At 39.4% G+C, this 17,912-nt stretch overlaps 1 protein-coding gene across 1 annotated transcript in view; it reads right to left on the reverse strand.

Annotated features, from left to right (window-relative positions):
* The window catches only part of ENOX1 (ecto-NOX disulfide-thiol exchanger 1), a 282,243-nt gene that overhangs the window by 153,630 nt on the left and 110,701 nt on the right, over window positions 1-17,912 (reverse strand). The window contains exon 7 of the mRNA XM_028526797.2: window positions 12,500-12,712. Within this exon, the coding sequence (XP_028382598.2) occupies window positions 12,500-12,712 (213 nt within the window). The remainder of the gene's footprint in view (window positions 1-12,499; window positions 12,713-17,912) is intronic.

The following is a 17,912-nucleotide window of genomic DNA, read 5'->3' on the forward strand; positions in this document are numbered from 1 at the left end:
TACGTGCGCAAGGAAACAAATACACCCGCATGCATACATATAACATACACACATATAGGTATATATTCCTCAAAATTTCAAAAAAAAATCCATAAGGCCAGGTAATTTTAAAACTTTTTTCAGTACCTTCCACCACCCCCAAAATGTTTGGACATCTGCTGAGTTCAGCACATACTCCTTACTTGAAAGAGAACTTAATAAATGATCTTGAGAAGAATTTGTCTTCAGTCTCCTCAAGGAAGGAAAGCTCAGAACATGACTCCATTTATCCAGAAATAGAACAATTTAAACAAGCTTCCTGGGAAGGAATGGGACATCCAGCATAAAACCTCAGATTTCTAGGCTGTACAACACTCCTGAATTTTGAGCTCTGGACAAAAAAGCATTAGAAGCAGTGGAGAGAAAGGTCAGGTTCCTCCAAAGAACACAAACATAGCCCTTTGTCCTTCATGTCCTCCTGACTACATTCTTTCTCAACGTTCCTGAACTTCCTGCATCTTTTGTTCCAGCTAAACAGCTGTGAAAGAGTCTTAAATCCATTCAGTGTCCCAAATAACTGGAGAAACCGATTAAGTCCTTACCAGCAGTAGGCCTGCTTAAATAGAGCACCTTGAACAGGTCTTCCAAGCTTAATTTTTGTTTTTAATGCTATTTGGGCTCATGATACAGCCTTAACACTGTAGGGTTCAGAGGAAATTTCATTTTCCTTTAAGGGATAACATTTTTTTCTAAATTATCTATGAATAGCTCATAAGAGATTTTCAAAGGCATATAACAAATGAAATAGCAGACCTCCTCTACCGTAGCTTGTTACTGTTGTTTTTAAATACTAAAAGCTGGGTGGAACTGATGGGCCTTGGCCCAGGATTCAAGAATTATAATGGAGGGAAGGTAGTAAGTGATTTGGGCTCTCAGGACACCCAGAGGAGCCAGACAAAGCCAGAGGGAGGAGCAGTTAGTGTCAAACAGGACAGGGACACGGTAAGAGGAAGCTGCTATGAGAGACTCCCAGAGGTAGTTCTGCTCATTCACTCAGGCGGCTCTGAGTCCTGAGCTCAGAGGAGCCTGCAAGTCTGCCTGGCAGGAAGCCCAGGAAACAGAGAATTAATATGGTCAAAGCCATACGTTAAGGAGGCATTGACTGGAATTTCAAGTTGAGGAGGAAAAAAGGGCATTCTGGGGTTGTGTCTTGAGATGAGTAAAATGAACACTGCATGACATTGTGACTCCATTTCAGCCATTTTACACCTGAGGCCCAATAGGGCCCTTTCTGAACTTCCTTACTAGATGAGGACAGAGATTTGGTTCTTCTGGGGAATGGGGTGGGGATAGAAAGAAAGAGAAACACACTGATGAAATTATAAAAAAGGAAATAGGATGTCTTTTTAGCAAATTTCAAACAAGCAGGAAATGGTGATATTGTTCAAATAAATGGAAAGATATTAGACAGACAGTGACTTCTTAAGCTTTGTATAAACCCCAGGGTAGTTTAAGGGATTGCAGATCCCCTTATTAATGCATATATTAGAATATTTTGGAAATTAACAACAAAAATCCATTAGAATATTATCATTTTAATAGTTTCTTACAATATATTGCATTTATTAGGCTTTTTAAATCCAATAAATCCTCCTGCCTAGGTTGTCCTTACTGACTAATTAAAATAACACACATATATAAGAAAAGAGGAGTAAAATGAAAAGTAATGTCTACTTTTCCATCCTGACTGCCACCCACCAAATTTATCTCTTTAAAGGTAATTTGCAGATTCTAGTGCATTCATCCAGAGAAAATGTTGTGCGGATATACACAGTATATATTTTTCTATGTGTAACCTGTTTTTCACTTACAAAAAATGCTAATATTATATACACTGTGCTGCACCTTTCTTTTTTCAGTTAACATATCATGGAAATTTATTCATATGTATATTAATAAGGTTGCAATGAACATCCTCAGATGTACCTCCTGACAGTCTTACATAAATAGCTCTATAAAAAATTCTTAGCAGTGGAAAGGATAGATAGAATATCTGAATTTTTAATTTTTGACAGCTAGACTGCCCTCCAATTTTATACCCACTGAGTGTTTTTCAAATTGTTTTCCTATCCCCTTATCCATAGTTGGTAATCAAACATTTATTTTTTGCCATTCCTGATAGATAAGAATGGCATGAGTTGCAGGACAGCATTCCCTGCACCAGAGCTAATCTGCATTGGCAGTTCCACCATAAAACACAGCAACAGTCTGCAGGCTCTCCCAGTCCCCCTTTCATCAGCAGTTGACTCCTTGGTAAGGGTGATTATCCAGCAGGAAGGGAGAGACCTGGCTTTTGGTATCACTTTCTTTCTCTCCCTCTCTCTCTTTTTAAAATACTCACCTGAGGATATGCTTTTATTGAATTTTAGAGAAAGAGGAAGGGAAAGAGAGAGGAGAGAGAAGCATTGATATAAGAGAGACATTGACTAGTTGCCTCCTGTATGTGCCCTGACCAGGGATTGAACCTGCAAACTAGGTACCATATTTTTCAAGCCATAAGACATAGCTATGTTTTAGAGGAGGAAAATGGGGAAAAATTTTTGAAGCAAAAAATGTGGTAAAATATTTAATAACATAAATAACATAATATTTCACCAATGTAAACCTAAACAGAACTCAACAGCAGCATTAACAACCATTATTCCTCCCCAATTTTGTGGGGGTGGGGGTGCATCTTATAGTCTGAAAAATACGGCATGTGCACTGACAGGGAATCAAATGTCAATCTTTTAGTGTACAGGATGATGCTCCAACCAAGCCACACGGCCAATGCAGGACTTACTTCTAACTGGAAGTTTATACCTTTTGGTCCCCTATTACTCATTTTCCCCACCCCTACCCTCTGCCTCTGGCAACCACAAATTTGTATGTGTATTTATACTATAGGCCAAAGCCTTATGAACACTGTGAAGTGTAACGAGCCAGACATTGTACTAGATACTGGGGATAAAAAGATCCAAAAAACACTTCTGGCCCCCACAGCCCTGCAGGGTGGGGGGCACATAACCATATACAAGTAACCCCTGCTATTTGAAAGTTTGTATTATGAAACTTCACTTTTATGAAAGACCTAATATCAATATCTCTTTTCCTAATCAAGAGAAATCTGAAGAGGATTTTTGCTTTTATGAAAGAAAAGCAAAAATACTGCTCAGTATTTGTTTTGCAGCAGCCAATATAGAGGCAGCGTGCACACCCAGCATCAGCAGTAGACCCATTAAGCTCCTTCCTTGGAAACCACATTTGGCCTCTTAGCCTCAAGCCCCAGAGCTCTGAACTGTATCTGTGAGCATCTGTGCTTTTAGATTTATTTTGTTCATCTTGTAGCAAGATGTATCCCATGACATAATAAGAAAAAGAGCCTAAGAGTTTGTAACAGTGTTACACTTAGTGTAAAAGTAGATGTAAGTAAGTGTATTTAATATGATTTGGTAGGTTATTTTGGGGGTTTGGAAACCCTAAAAAATTTTTCCATATAAATTAATGATAATTGTGCCTTCATTTTATGCCATTAGAGCTTACAAAAGCCTTCCTAGGAACACTATTTTTGGATGGGGGAAACTGTACATGATTGAATCACAGTAAGTATGGTAAGAGAGCTTGTGGGGAGTGCCAAAGAAGGTGGGGAAGGCCATCACTTTAAGGTAAATGGAATTTTCTACCACAAAGCCAAACATTTGATGCTGTGATTGATCAAGGACCTGCATTTACCCCTCTCCAAAAGTGTACTGAGGGTCTGAGCACATACTTTAATCTAAAATCCATTCTGCCCAATTATCACTGTTGTTGAATAGGAAGCCCCAGCAGAAGAAACTTAAAGAGGTGGGGCCCAGAAAATGCTTGGGAGATTGCAAGCTCTTTCATGTGAGAGGGAAGGGAGAGTCCAGAAGCCTATGCTGTCAACTCACAGCTCCAACTCTAGCTGTGAGGCCTGAGGAAAGCCTCCGTCTGTTCAGATCCCAGGGCCTGGGGGATGGGCTTGACAATCCTGCGATCCTGAACAACAGGGCCTGCAAACTTTCTGCAAAGGAAAATGGTAAATACGTTTTTTGACTTTGAGGGTCACAACTACTATGCTGATAGAGAAGGTGTCTCGATACTTAAGCAGTCTGTCTCTTTGAATAGAAATGCTCTCACTTATCTGTGGCTACTTTTCCATCATCATTCTCTCTGGGCACAGATTTCTTTTGTTTGAGCATGAACATTAAGTTGTATTCCTCAGTTGCACAGAGTCAAGAACACATCATCTCTGCCTTAAGTAACTTTTTACTTCCAGCTGTGGTATCCTGGGAAACAGAAAATTCCACGTTCTTCCTGGATTTGGCAGTTTTTATAAAGAAAGTATTTTCTCTGGACATTTATTTCCTGAGAGCAAAGAGGTATTTTTAATAAAAATTATGCTCCCAGCACTTAAAACATTGGCAATATGATCTTCAGAAGAAATAGAAAACCTGTTGAGTTGCTAAAGCAGTTAGGGGATGTTTGTCCCATGGATGAATGAATGCTAGCAATGACCACAGACACTGAAAAACATTATAACACTTCATAAAAATTCTTTTTCCACAGCAGGGACATAGGAGCCAAATTTCCCCTGGTGGAAATAAAATGTTTAGCTGAGATGTTCTTAAGATGTAAGTGATTTCAGGAAGAGCTTTTTAGGCAGAAGAAATGTGGATGAGGACACCAATCTGCCTGAAAGGGGGTCAGGAAGCACATGGAGATCAGAAAGCCCTCTTATGTCACTGCCGTACTTAGCACAGTATCTGACACTTAATAGGAACCCAATAAATATTTGTGGATGAATTTCATCATTCATTCAAATGCCTGAGGCTTTTATGATTTTAATCAGGAGAAGAGATGAGGATATGACAGAGGGGATGGTCAGGAGTAGGTGCAGCCTCTCTAACAAGACTTGTGGCCAGCTGGCAGCACCTGCAGGTGTCCCACATGCTCTCAGGATTAATATGCAGCTTAAAATTCACAGGGCTGTCCAGAAGATATAACCTCCGCAGCCAGGCAGAACCAGGACATGTGCGTGGCTGATCCTCTGTTCTGTGAGCAGCTCGGGAGCATTTGACATCATGGCTGGGAGCCAGCCCACACTTGTGTGTAGGTATTCAAAGACATTAAAGGGTGGGAGTGTTGATAATGATAACTGCAGAATTTTCAGAGTGGTAAGGGAACTTAGGAGAATGGATAAACCCTGTCACTATCGAGATGAAAAAACAAGCTTGAAAGACTTTTAAAGTCACCTGGCTAATTAATGACAGAGCTGGGATTAGAATCAAGATCTCTTCATGCCTAATCAAAAGTCTCTCCACTATTTGCTATTTTCAAGGTCTAAGATGAGGTTGATGCCAATCCCTATCATAAATGGATAAAGTAAATTTGCATGATAGTTCTAACCTTCCCAATCTCCAGGCTAAAATAATATTAGTAACTATAATACTACTAATGTAAACGTCTAAACCAAAGTACATTCTATGTATTCTACTTTAGGAGGAATGGTATAATAACACAAAGCCAGTTGAGGTCATGGTTTACTCAAAAAACCAACATTTAGAATATGTTTTGTAGTTATTAGGTACCAGCTCAATTTCCAATACTGCTGTCATTTCCATCTATGATGTCTGATTAACAACCAGTATTTGTACTAAGGTGCTTTACAAGAATTATGCCAGACTTGGGAGTGGTGCAGTGAGGTGGGAAATGAAAACAGTAAGTGGCCTCTGTCTCTATTTAGCCTGAAATCCTACCAGAGGAAATAAAAACCAATAAACAAAAACCTTATGCTTAGAGAATAACTAAATGCTCAAGCAGACAGTATTAGCAGGTGCTGCAGAAGGCAGGTCAGAGGGAGATGGTTATCAGTTATAAGACCAAAAAGGTGTCCGAGGGGAAGTGCGATAGGAACTGGGCTTGAATTCTGGCAGCGGGGATGGTGGGTTGTACAAGAGGCAAATGCTTCATCTTCTAACAGAATAACAGCATTTATGCTCAGTGTGATGCCAGCACACTTCTTCAACCCCACCTGTGAACTATACATTTCCAGTTAGAATATCTTCCTCTGATCATTTTTCTCACACAAAAATACATGGTAGTAGAAAGAAAACAGTACAAGGAGCCAACAGTTTTGGGTTCTAATCTGTTCCTAAATTGCTAAATGACAGAGGCCTAGCATGTCTGCTCCCTCAGCCTCAGTTTCCGCCTCTGTAGAATGAAGGGTTGAAGCCAAGGAGTCCCTAAGATCCTGTCTAGACATTCTACAATTTCTACTTCTCATTCCAGTTCATTATATTTGTGGCATGTATTCTAAAATTAATATTAATAAACAATTTTCCATTGCCATCTGCTTTCCTGTTTGTCTTTCCCCACTTTGTTCCCTTCTCTCTCTTCTCTCTTACCAGGAAGCATGTTGGCAAAGTACCAAAGTAGGAATATCATGGAACATTTAAATTTTCATTCGATGTGTGTTGTAAGAAGGCATGCACAACTGATCATCTTGGCACGCATATTAACAATTGAATGCTGTGGTACTGCTTCCTATACTTTATAAACAACTCTCTGAACTTTGAAATGATAAGCTTTGCTCACAACTGAAAAACTGAAAGTGGGCAGACCTATGAGGAGTTCCTATGAAGTACACATTTTTTGAAAATGAGATCAAAACCCAAAACCCAAAACCCAAGTTGGGAAACCTGAAGGAGTTTCTGCCAATGGACAGTTTAAGAAATGACATAAACATGAGACAAGGATGATATAAGGGTATGACAACATATGAATAAGATGATTCATATGTATACTCTGGAATTATTTTCTTCTCTGTTATATGTCTAGCAAATGACAACTACCCAGCTGGCCCAGGAAAAAAGAGAAAGTCCCAGATTCCATACCAGGATAGATGATGTTCTCATCTAACATCTTGGATAACTATACAACCATGGTTAGAAATAGAAAACAATTCCAAAGAGAAGTAAACAAATGCTATACTCCCCCAAACTCTTGGTTGGGTTCAGCTGCTGCCCCTTGATGTGTTACTCCAAAGCTCAGATGGAATCGATGTCTATTTGAATATATGTAATAGCTGATCCTGGGGTGAAGGCCAGAGACACGAGAAAAGGTCAGAACTTAAACAAATGTTGGTAGAACACAACACCAATAAAGGTGGAAAGCAACTGTTGAGCTTTGATATAGACCTTGAAATAAATCACATTTTTTCTTGATGTTATTAGTAATGGATCTTAATTTTGTTTCCTTTCGAGCAAATGCTACTTGCTCAAATATGAAAGCAGGACAAATATGACAAGCAAGGTAAGGAGAAAGGGGCATCTAATCCAGCTTAATGGACTATTGCTTAATGAAATTCCCTTCTCTTGCTCAACCAATTTGCTATTTCCAGCAAATTCTAAGTAGGGACCCACACTTTTACTGTGTTTGGAACTTTGCAATGTATCTGACATTTCCTGGAAGTTGTTAAATGAGCCCTCTCTTTAGGACACCAGGCCAGCCACACTTGCTGTAACAAGACAGGTCAGTAATGTACCTGCTTCCAAGCTGCCTCAGAACAAGTGCCCCACACCCTGGGCCAGTGGTGTCAAACTCATTTTCACTGGGGTCCACATCAGCCATGTGGTTGCTATCAAGGGGCCAAAATAATTTTAGGACTGTAAAAATGTAACTACTCCTTAACTGTGAGGGAGTTGAGATTACATTCACCCCTTTGAAGGCAACCTCAAGGCTGATGGGGCCCCCAGGGAAAATGAATTTGACACCTCTTCCCTAGGCTCTCTGATGGGGAGGCTGCCTTGGGAGGGTATGGAGAAGGGAACTCACACTGTGGGATCTTTTATGTGGAGGGAACACTCGGGACTACTTCTGAATAACCAGGAGATTTCTAGCCACTTGGGAGAAAGAAAGCTGAGATGCCATTCTCAAATTTTGATGCTTAACAATCCTAACCTAACTCCAAATGCGAAAAACAAAGTATGATTCCTATGATGTTTGCCAGGGATATAATGCAGATAAATGGGGGTATGACTGGTTCTGCTTTTGGCAAGTATAGCGAGTATGTCAATCACTGTGGACTTCAGCAGTTACTGTTTTAAAGGCAACTCTCTGCACCAATACCAAAGTCACCCTACCACACTGAACTGAGCTGGAGAAAGAAAAAAATATGGCTGAGACAAATAAACATAACTCCACCAGACATGACATGAAAGATATTAAAATTCAAAGGATGATGAAATGAGCACCTACCTAAGATTTTTATGATGAATGTTAGGATTTGGTTCCCCTTTGCATCTGGGGAGTAGCCAGCTTTATAAAAGTGCATAGAAAAGAATGAAACATTCAGAGATTGCTCAGAGAGACACGCAGTCTTCCTGTTCTACTTCACAGGCTTTGTTCCAGTGCAGGTGCACACTTAAGGTGTCTCCCATCTTCAAGCTGTCCTAAAGGGGCTTGGCTAGCAAGAACTCACTGGAAGGCTGCTCAGGCACTCCATGGCAGGGATGTGTCCCCTTAGCCAGCATGGAAGTCTGTCAAGATCAGCTAGAATTTTTATAATCTTTGTTGACATCTGCTGGCTGACAAATATTTCCTAGAATCAAATTACAGGGCCACGTGGGATCTCCTAAATAGTAATAGGAATATGAGAAATGGGAAGGTTGTTGGACAGTTAGCTACAATTGGGTAACGTAAAATGAATTTTTCTGTTGACTCTTCCACTCCAACTCTCCTCATATCCCCTAGCCTACTACCAAGTGTCTGGTAAAGTATAGCAATTTCCAATGAAAGCATAGCTAGTGAGCTCTTTTTATGATTTGCCTGATTACACATGCAAGTTGAAACCTCATTATTTGCAGATAGTTCTAACACCAAAGTCAAACTGCTTCTTGCATCCCTGGAGACTCCAATTTCAGTTTTCATGCCTGCTTTCTGCTTTCTGCCCTACCTCCCCGCCACCACCACCCCCCGTCCCCGCAATCTACTCACTCATTCACTCACTCACCACCAAATAGTTGTTGCATTTCTATGTTCCAGACACTTGATACATTTTGATGAATAAAGAGACATGTAATTTCCTTTTTGATACTTGTTATAATTATCAATAGCAGATATGCCACTAAATTATTACACATTTTGATAAGTGCTCCAAAGGACCTAATCAGATGTAGTGATGGTGAACCTACTAGAAAAGAGTGGATCAGAAAAGGCCTCTCTAAAGGAGTGACCTTTCAGCCAAGATCTAAAGGAGAAGGATTCAAGCATGCAGAGTGGGTGGAAGAGCACACCAGACACAGGGAACAGATATGCAAGGGCTTGGAGTTGTGAGGCAGCATTGAAGCACTCAGCAGAAAGAATGACACACAGTGAGTCAGAAAAATCTGACGTTGGAGAAGCAGGCATGGAGAGTTTTTTAAACTAGAGAGAGTGAAATAGGAAGCCACTTAGGCGTTTAAGTGAGGAAGACAGGATATGAATTATATCAGATGATGTGTGAAAAGTGGCCTGACCAGGGATAAAAGTGGAAGGGGAGCAACTACAGGGGTGGGAAAAAGTAGGTTTACAGTTATTTGTATGGAAAATATATAATACAAGAAAAAATAATAATACAAGAATAAACACTGTGCTTTACATCCTCACAACTGTAAATCTACTTTTGCCCACTCCTGTATGTATGGCAAAAACTGTCAAATGCCTCCCGGTAGCCATTCACCTCTTCCCCCTTACTGTGAGAACTCTAATTTTATTCTGGAGATCAAAGAGCACAGCCAAAAAAGTATATTTCCCATTTTCCTTGTGCATAGGCGAGGCCACATGTAATAATTCTGCACAGTTAGACATAAATGAAAGTCTGCTGGGGATCTTAGGGTAAGTTTTTCTTTCTTGCTCTAAACTTTAACTTTAATTCCTCTTCTTTTTCTTATATGACTCTAGCCTATTAAAAAGATGTGATAGCAGGAGCAAGAGCAGTCTTCTTAGACAACCATCTAGGAAAACCTAATCATGTCATAGAAACCTCAGACTTGACAGCCTTGAACTACTGAACTAGTGCTAACAAATACCAAAATCTGGATTTTACTGTGTGTGAGAAGAAAAAACTCCATTTATTTAAGATACAGTGTTCCATGATTCACAGGCAGTCATAGTATCTAACCGACACACCAGATATTATTGTGTTCAGGCAGCCTGCACTGGCACGGTGGCAGCTAAAATGAAGGAAAGTGGGCCTATTTGAAGGTGGAAACAATGGGGTTTGGTGGTGGGAGATGGTAGCTGTAAAAATTACAGGATTTTTTCTTGAGAATTTATTAAAATGGGAAGGAAAACCCAGAAGAGGGATAAGTTTGAAGATTAAAGGCAGGAAGTTAATTTTTGATATTTTACAGTTAAGGTACCTAAGATGTAGTTAGCTATGAGAGTAATCTCCAGTCCTGTGGGTCATGAGGTGGGGTTTCTCCCCAGAATTCCCAGCTCTGCTGCAGCCCTTCATTCTCTCCTTCTCAGCCAGTGACTGAAGCAGCCTGGCTACAAAGATGCTCATTCCCATTTGGTTATCCATGGGAAGGTGCCACTCCAGGGGAAGAGGCCAGGGGAAGAGGTCTTTGGGCTTCAGTGCTGTCTGTGGCCAGATGCTCAGCCCCATTAGGAAGACTATATAATCCACTGTTGCTGCAGATTTCACCTCATTTTCCAATCTGACTTCTGTCAGTAATGAAACACTGAGGATTGGACCCCCCACACTAGACTTCTTTCTCTGGCTCTCAGTGATTTCAAACCCAGGCCAGCTTGTACCTGTATCATGCTAGGCAAGCACATTGCATTCTTTCAGCCACATGATTGGGGCCTTGTTTTAATAGTTGCTTCTTTCAATAGACACTGCCCCAAAAAATAAATTCCTTCCCTTTTCTAATACGTGGCTGCCTTGGTCTTCATTGTTAGAGTCAAGGGCTTATTCTTCCCTACCAGGTGTGGCTATAAACTGCATAGGAATGGAAATTTATTTAGAACAGATGCCAGTGATCATTCTATTGTTCAGATATTTGGCTTTTTGCCATAACTTTACAGGAACGGTATTACTAGAATTGTGTGGCTTTTTTTCCCTCTCTCCTTTTCTTCGTGATTAATTCACCCTTTCTTTCCTCTACCCACTAATCCATTCTTTGCTTCCCTTCTTTGAAAGGTGGTATCAATATTAGTGCTCTTTATCCTATCCCCAGTTACTTTAACTTCAGAACTGCTGGATATGTACAGCTGGATAAAAGGCCATTCCTCATGACTGGGGGGAATCTAGGTAAGGTGGTCTGAGAGGGGCCCGAATGAGACAGAGCAGTTCTGTTCTTCCTATTCCTTTTCTATAAAGACAGGTGGACCAGGCTGGTCTCATACTGGATATCTGGTCACTTACCATAGTTTAGGTTTGGGAGTTTCTTAGATAATGTTTTATGATGCTACAAAAATGATCTTTTGATAACAAAGTCACAGTAAAATATTTTTTATGCACAAAAGCCCTGTTTTTCATCCTCCTTTCTCTTCCCATGCTAACAGATGACATTATCACTTGGGTTTGCACTAATGAAAGAGGTGCTAGGCATTTTGGCACATATATCATTGACAATAACACTTATTCTCAGAATAAATACGTAAATCGCACATGTCACCTGCCCGTCTGGGACTCTGAGCTTGGTTTCGAATGGAGCATAACGTTACAGTGTCATTCAATGGCTATTACCAAGCAAGGGTGCCACTGTGACATTAGTTACAGGCACATATAGAGTGCCCATAAAAAATATTAGCCCTTTTAAAAAAATAGAGCCTTGGACAATTACCCTGACTGTTGTTCTATGGAAAAGCCCCATTTATGCCCCTTCATCAATTTAGGATACGGACATGAAAAATCACCAGCGTAAAGTACTTAAGTCAATTTGCTTTCCAAATAAAGAAAGGACAAAAAATAATACTGCAAAAAAAAAAAATCTCTACTTCTGAGTTGTCTGTGTTGACAGCCAAAAGCTCACCTCAAATAAAGGATCCCGAGGAGGAGTGTTTTTGACCATACCATCTTCCTAAACAGAGCCCAAAGATAATGTGTTCATGGTCTCTTACTACCATCAGCATAGGAGGACATGCAGGTAGGAGTGGACAGCCCACGGGTGTGGTGTGAACTGTGGTGGGTCCAGCAGGCACAGGTGCATCTGGCTTCCCTGACCTGGAGGCCGGGCTGGGTGTTCTGAGGAAAAGCTACAGAAATGTTGCTCACCTTGAGAAGTAAGCTCTCAGGGCAGGGTCCGTGTTCCTTCAAGTTGCCACAGAACATGAAATAGGTTATGAGGCTTGCCATTCAATATGGAGTAAATGGGAAATTATTGAACTACTTACCCCCAATGAAAAAAATAAAATGAATATGAAAGAAAAGGCAAAATCACAATAGACAGATGGCCCCCAAAATCTTACTTACATTGAGTGAGGATTCCAGTTAAGGCATTTTTAAAATTCTCCTTGGCTTCTTCCATCTCTTGCTCATGGGTAGCTTTTTCATTCATTAGCCGGCGGACGTGGCTGTTGGCCGATTGCACCATGGAATAGAATTGGTTTGCAGAACGCCGATTCACTTCCCCTCTTTCAATCCAGGAAAGTAGCACTGTGATAGCCTCGGAAAACTTGCTATCATCTGGAAATGGAAAACCGCCAAGTACAAATCATGTCAAGGCAAGAAGATATACTTTATGTTGGTTCCTCTCAAAAGACAGAGCTGGCCCTTCCTAATGGATACATTTTTAGAATTTGACAAATTAGTTTCCCTGAGACTAATCATCTATCATCACTTAGCTTCTCTTTTCCCATCTAACTCCCCTGGCATCACAGACAAACAAGAAACAAAAGGAGATTCACCTTCTCATACACCAATTCAATGAGCTCATTTTTAGATCTATTCTGGGCACTCTTTATAATTTGTACAATTTCATTCTTACTCTAAACCCTGATTTCTCTTTCTTAAGTCTGGCTCAAAAAAAACTGTTAATAATCTATGCGGCATTCACTTCACTTCTTTATTCTTTCATCAGAAATATTACACAGTGATGCCAGTTTTTTGACTTATAGAATCAGCTGAGTTGGTGTCAAACTGTGGATGACAGATTAAATTACTTTAAAACCAGTTGTAATATAAGATATTGTCCCCTAGGTAGTAGGAGGAATAAGTTAATTCTTGCTTTACTACAGTTCAAAACGAATTTCATTTTAGGTATAGTATAACATATTTGATTAGGCTGAAAAAAACAGAATATTTCCTTGTTTTCAATGAAGGAGGATCTGGGGTAGTTGATGTTTACTTAAAAAGGCTATTGAAAATCTATTTGAGCTGGTTTAAGGTATACATAGTGGGAGGGGGTAGGAGTGGGGAATGAGGTTCAGCTGATAAATATATGATAGAACTTATTTCAAAGAAAACAAATAGACTTGCATGTTTCGGATTGGTTACTGGAACAGACCTGTGTGCATATGGCTTGGAGGTGGAGAAAAAACAAGTTTGAAGGTGATTAAGTTAATTAGAACTGGAAGTTATATGTCAGTTATTACAACATTAATCAATCCTACTGCTGAAGGCTCATTGCATATTTTCCAGGCAAGCTTAAAAGAAAGAGTCTTTCATGGGTATTTTTCTAGCCCTGGAAACTGTGATTTAGAAAAAATATACTACATTTTTTTTCAAGTAAACTGGGTAGAGTCTGAATTCTAGAAATAAGGAGCAAAATGAGAACAGAAGATTCAGATTCATACTCATTTGACACATACTGAGTGTCTACTATGTTCCCTCCACTAGGGGACATCTGAAACATCCTTATGCAATCTGCATGTGTGCGTATGCATGCAATATGTACTATTATCTAGTGTTTATATACTATATTTTTACATATGAACACTCATGCATATACACACATATACACATACATACATATACATATATACACTTCAGATGAACAAATAGAGGGTGATTCATATTTGGTAAAAGAGTTTTGTTTTATTTTATTCACCAGATGTTTTGGAGTCAACCATTGTATTTTACACATGACACAAAACCTCCATTTGTGGAGTACTTTGTGAATTTTGTAGAGTGCTGTAGAAATGCTGTGAGTACCTTTTTTCCCAGAGGCCACTCCCAGACAAGCTACAACTTCATTGCCATGACTGCTGCTTGTTTAAGAGGTACACACGCTGCATGAAGGCAGGATCAGCCTAACCGGTGTTTGCAGAGCATGCTCCTCCTTCTCAGGTCAGAAGCAGCTATTATCAAAGCACTATTGATCAGCCACCCTTCCAGGCCCTCCCCTGCTGTGGGGAGGCAGTGTGGACTGGATATCAAAGCTTTTTTTCTGTGAACACCTGTCCCCTGTGCTCTAGTACTTTTGCCAAAGGAGATAACTGGCCTGGGGAGTGCCCATGAGGCACCCTGCAAGTGAAAGAGCCACATTCTCTTGAAAATCTTAATCCACAGGCACAGAACATACTTGTTCAGTATCATAGCCAGCTCATACAATTTTGTTAACTCTGGAATTTCAGTGTAAGTTCAACCCTCAGTGAACTCCAGCTACAGCGGTTTTTCATCTCGTCTCACAGGCTGGAGAGGCTTGTGTAAGATAAAATCCGTCATATAACTTAACATTACGTTCAGGCAATGGAGGGGCCCATGATTTAGTTTCATGTTTCTGAGAGATCCACTACAACTGCTACAGTTAGAATGAATTTTGCCTCCCTCACATTCTCTACCTCTCTCCCTGCCAATATATGTGAGGAGAATGGAGAATGGACCTCTGAAAAGACAGCAGAAAAAAAAACTTAACAACAACAAAAAAAGTGAACACTGACTTTATATACCATTTTTCCCCTTTGCTGTGACTTTTATCTCTACATAACACAGAGGAAAAAAAACCCTCGTTTTTGTTATCAAGCTTACACGGAGAGAAAGCAACACTGTTTCATCTTTCTTTTCCTTGCAAACCAGAAGTTTTTTCTCTCTTGCTTGAGATCACTCAGTTCATAAACATCCTAATTTAGGGAGAAAGTATATGTTTGTTTTAATTGTATAAAAACCAAACTTTATTATTTTTCATCCTTGGACTTAGAGCATGAGTTCACAAGCACATTATAGTTAACTCATAGTTTTCAGAAAGAAAAACAGCATTCTTAGGATTGGGCAATTGGAAATATACAATTTAAAAAGTAAGTATGGAAGAGACTTTCTAATCTTTTAACAAATCATAGTAGACAGAATTCCATTAGCTTAAAAGAAGTACTTGGTTGTGAAAACTCCCAATTTTATTGTCACTTCTAAAATTTCTGAAACTGGCAGGCCAATGTATGACTGATATACTGACATTCAAATTAAATGTAAAAAACATTAGTTAAGGCATGATTGGTAAATCTTGTCAGTATCTCATATCATGTAAGAAGTGACTTTATATTAACCAACATTAAGCCAGTAATTCTTTGAATGGTTACAGAGGTATACTGGGAGCAGGCATTTTCAATATCTAACTAACTGTTTTTAATATCTAAATTCAGTTTTGCATTCAGTGGAAAGATCACGGAAAAACAGAAAACTATATAAACTAATTTAAACTAGATTTAGATTGCAGCATTATTAAAGCTATTCAAGTGGGAAGAAATGAACAGTGCTCATAAAAATCACATCAGATGCACTTATAAATATTCCAGGTACTTTCTGTGAACATGCTTAGGCATAACTCTGAACATGGGTGCTGTTTAGAAACCAGAATGTGCAGATGTGCTCCTTCCACAGTAAGAATCTGGAAACTGATACAGTATTATGAAGTGACTACAGAGAATTTTCTCATTATAATTGTCCAATGTTTTCAAATCAGGGTCCTCACAATGTCACACCTGAGTTTGCCTCACATGTTTTATCCCTCAACTTGCATTTTCATCCATTCCCCCATTCCTTTGTCACATTCTTTTTTGTTAGACACCTTGCCATTCCTCCCTGCATTTGCATGCATCCTATGCCCTCACGCTCCTGGCCCACCTAGCTGTTATTCTTTGCTCCAGATTCAGTCAAAGTGCCTTTCATAAAAGAAGCTTTTTTATAACCTTAAGGCGAATTAGGTGCCCATTTGGTATGTTTCCACAATTCCCTACATATCCTGCTATTAAAGCATTAGTCACTCTATATAATAATTGTTGGTTTATGTATGTCTCTAGTTTTGAGTCTTTTATGAGAATAAACCTTCCAAAAAATATTTCAATCTCCTGGTTTCTCTGAGTTTTTCCCTTTGAAGACTATCTGCAGGGCAGGAGAAAAGTAGATTTATAGTTGTTTGTATGGAAAAATAACACAACAATTAATAAACAATACAAGAATAAACTCTTTCTCATACACCCAAATGTAAACCTACTTTTGCCCCACCCTGTGTATTTCATTATACCCAATTTCTATTAGATTTGCAGTGATTAACACTAGAAAGGTCCAAATTCAAAGTTGGGAAACATCATTTGTTAATAAACATTTTAACTTCATGATAAAGAATATTTTTACATTGTCTATGAGAGATAAATGTTCTTATGGCACTTTAGCTGGCTGATCCTTTTATTCTTCTGGCCTCTGAGGAGGTCATTTCCATTGGCAAGGAAAGTTAAAGGTGATGGTAGATAATTGAACAGAAGCACAGCCTCTACAGCCAGCCATTAACCAGCTTATTGAATGGCTCAAAAATGTTTTTGATCTCATTTTTATTTTTCAGAAGGCAACAACCACTTTTAATTCTGTGAGAGCTAAGTAGTGAGATAAATATCTATCATATTTCAGTGTCACTACCTGAAATATGATAGATACCTATCATATACCTACCCATACCTATCTCATTTCATTCCTGGTTACTTCAGACTTCATCAACTCCCTTCCTTTCCCTCTCTCCCATGTTTATTGAGCATCTGGCACATGGCAGGCATTTAAAAATTGCTTATGGATAAATCTTTGCTATTGAAAGACCACAAGTATGAGTCTCCTGTGGGAGCTTGTTGAACATGCGGACTCCCTCTTCTTACTCAGGCCTGATTCAGAATCTGCATTCCATTCCAGGTAATTCATATGCACATTAAAGTTTGAGAAGCACTGGAAGAAATTTCTCAATGAAAGATTGAGAACTGATTAGGAGCTCATCCAAGTTAAGAGATAATAAAAACTGAAATAGAAGGTTGCAGCTGAGATATTGGAAAATATTGAAAGGATCTGATATGATTCTTAGGAGTCTGTGAATCCCTGCCCCCAAACTCCCCACCCCATTTAAAGAATAGCTGCTTAAACATCTGTCATCCCTATCATGGAAGAAATAATGTGAAAAAAATGTCAAAGATTTGGAAATGGGCATAAAGATTACTGCAGATACTTTCAATGGGATACTGGGCATGGACGGAAGGATGCTCACCAGTGCCCCCTGGGTTATCTGACTCTCAGGGGTATGAACCTTTAATAGTCTTTGACTAGGCTATTTTACAGTGTCATAGGGCTACAGCATATATTGTGGAAAACTGATAACAATGCCAATAATTCTTGTTGATAACAATGCAAATGAATTTTTGTCCAGTAGGAAATATAAATATTTATAAAGCAAATTCTTTTTTGAGCCAGTTTTATCTTCTTACTGATTCCCTCATTAATTAAAGAATTAAAAAAATAATTGGCACACATTTATTTTACATTTTTAAGGCAGCCATGACTTTAAGGCCACAGTCCATTTCAGCACCCTTCGAAGTGGCGGGGCCCAGGCTGCAGTCACATCTCAAACCCCAGGGTGCAGCACAGAGCCCCGGACTCAGCAGGGGGGCACTTGGTGAACTTTAATCAAATTGGTGTC

Source organism: Phyllostomus discolor, chromosome 11, assembly GCF_004126475.2.
Source record: "Phyllostomus discolor isolate MPI-MPIP mPhyDis1 chromosome 11, mPhyDis1.pri.v3, whole genome shotgun sequence".
Taxonomy (NCBI): Eukaryota; Metazoa; Chordata; class Mammalia; order Chiroptera; family Phyllostomidae; genus Phyllostomus; species Phyllostomus discolor.